Below are 1,187 nucleotides of genomic sequence, written 5' to 3'. Positions count from 1 at the left end.
GCTTCCTGTATGGGAATGACCCTGTGAGCTCGGTGACCCCGGGACTCTCTGCAGATCACACAGATGGGAGTTTGATCCTCTTCACAGAACAGCTTCAGAGCCTCCTGGTGTTCCCCACACACCCCGTCTCCTCCTGCTCCCTTTGCTGCCTGTAAACTCAGCCGTTTGGCTATTTCTACGACATTTGCCAGCTGCCTGTTGAGCCTGAGGTTTCTCTGTTGCACAGTTTCTCTGCACTGAGGGCAGGAGGTGGCTGTATCGAATCCCTCCCAGCACTGGCTGATGCAGGCTCGGCAGAAATTGTGCCCACACTCCAGACTGACAGGTTCTGTGAAATACTCCAGACAGACGGGACATGTAGCTTCCTCCTGGAGATTTTCCATGGGGTTCTCTGCAGCCATGACACCCTCTGGGCAGTGGAACGGGGTAAGTTTCCATTTCCTGAATTCACACTATACCCTGCCTGCAACAGCAAGGGGGTGTTTCCTTGCCTGAAAAATGACTCATGCTGTTTGCTGAGCAGGAAGGACCCAGCCAATTTCACCCCTGGAGGCTTTAGTGAAAAAATGTACAGTCACACCTGTGACAGGTAACTTTCAGTGAAATTAGCCTGTAATTAAAACCCCAAAGGGCTCCTGGCCTCCAGTCAGCCCCTGTGCTGGTGGGGAGGGTCACTGAGGCATCCCCCTGTGAGGATGAGCCTGGAGGAGCAGGAGCTGTGTGTCAGAAGTGATAGTCAGACTGGGCAGAATTTTTTTGTATAGTATATAATTTTGACAGATAATGTTTATTTTATGCTATTTTTATATTTATTGATTTAAACTTTCACTGCTACACAGCAATCTGGGTTTTAAGCATTTCATTCCAATTAAAATTTTCATGGTTGTGGAAAATTATGGGGTGGGGTCAGACAATATTTTGGTCAGACCAGAACTATTTAATGATACTAGACACTGAGATTCAAAAAGTTGAAGCTTTAGAACTGTTAAAATTGTCTGTGAGCAGGTAAATCTCCTCCCTCCCCCAGCAGCCCCCCCAGGACAGTAACCCAGTGCCTCCCCACCACACCACACTGACGGAGGCTGAAAGTCCATCTGATGGTGGCTCAGGGGCACACACCCTAATGCAGGGATTCGCAACTGGCTCCACTCTCCCAGTGGGGCAAGCTGCTGGCCCCTCCCCCGCCT

General features: G+C 49.9%; 1 protein-coding gene across 1 annotated transcript in view; it reads right to left on the bottom strand.

Annotated features, from left to right (window-relative positions):
- The window catches only part of LOC112121956 (zinc finger protein RFP-like), a gene marked incomplete at its 3' end in the record, with an annotated part of 4,312 nt that extends 3,911 nt beyond the window's left edge, over positions 1–401 (bottom strand). Inside the window, exon 1 of the mRNA XM_026658616.1 lies at positions 1–401. Within this exon, the coding sequence (XP_026514401.1) occupies positions 1–401 (401 nt within the window).
- Between the last annotated feature and the right edge of the window lie 786 nt (positions 402–1,187).

The sequence above is a fragment of the Terrapene carolina genome, unplaced genomic scaffold, assembly GCF_002925995.2.
Source record: "Terrapene carolina triunguis isolate 2854851 unplaced genomic scaffold, T_m_triunguis-2.0 Scaffold482, whole genome shotgun sequence".
In the NCBI taxonomy this organism is placed as follows: domain Eukaryota; kingdom Metazoa; phylum Chordata; order Testudines; family Emydidae; genus Terrapene; species Terrapene triunguis.
The sequence above is the reverse complement of the archived record's forward strand: the minus strand, read 5'-3'. Positions and strand labels throughout refer to the sequence as shown.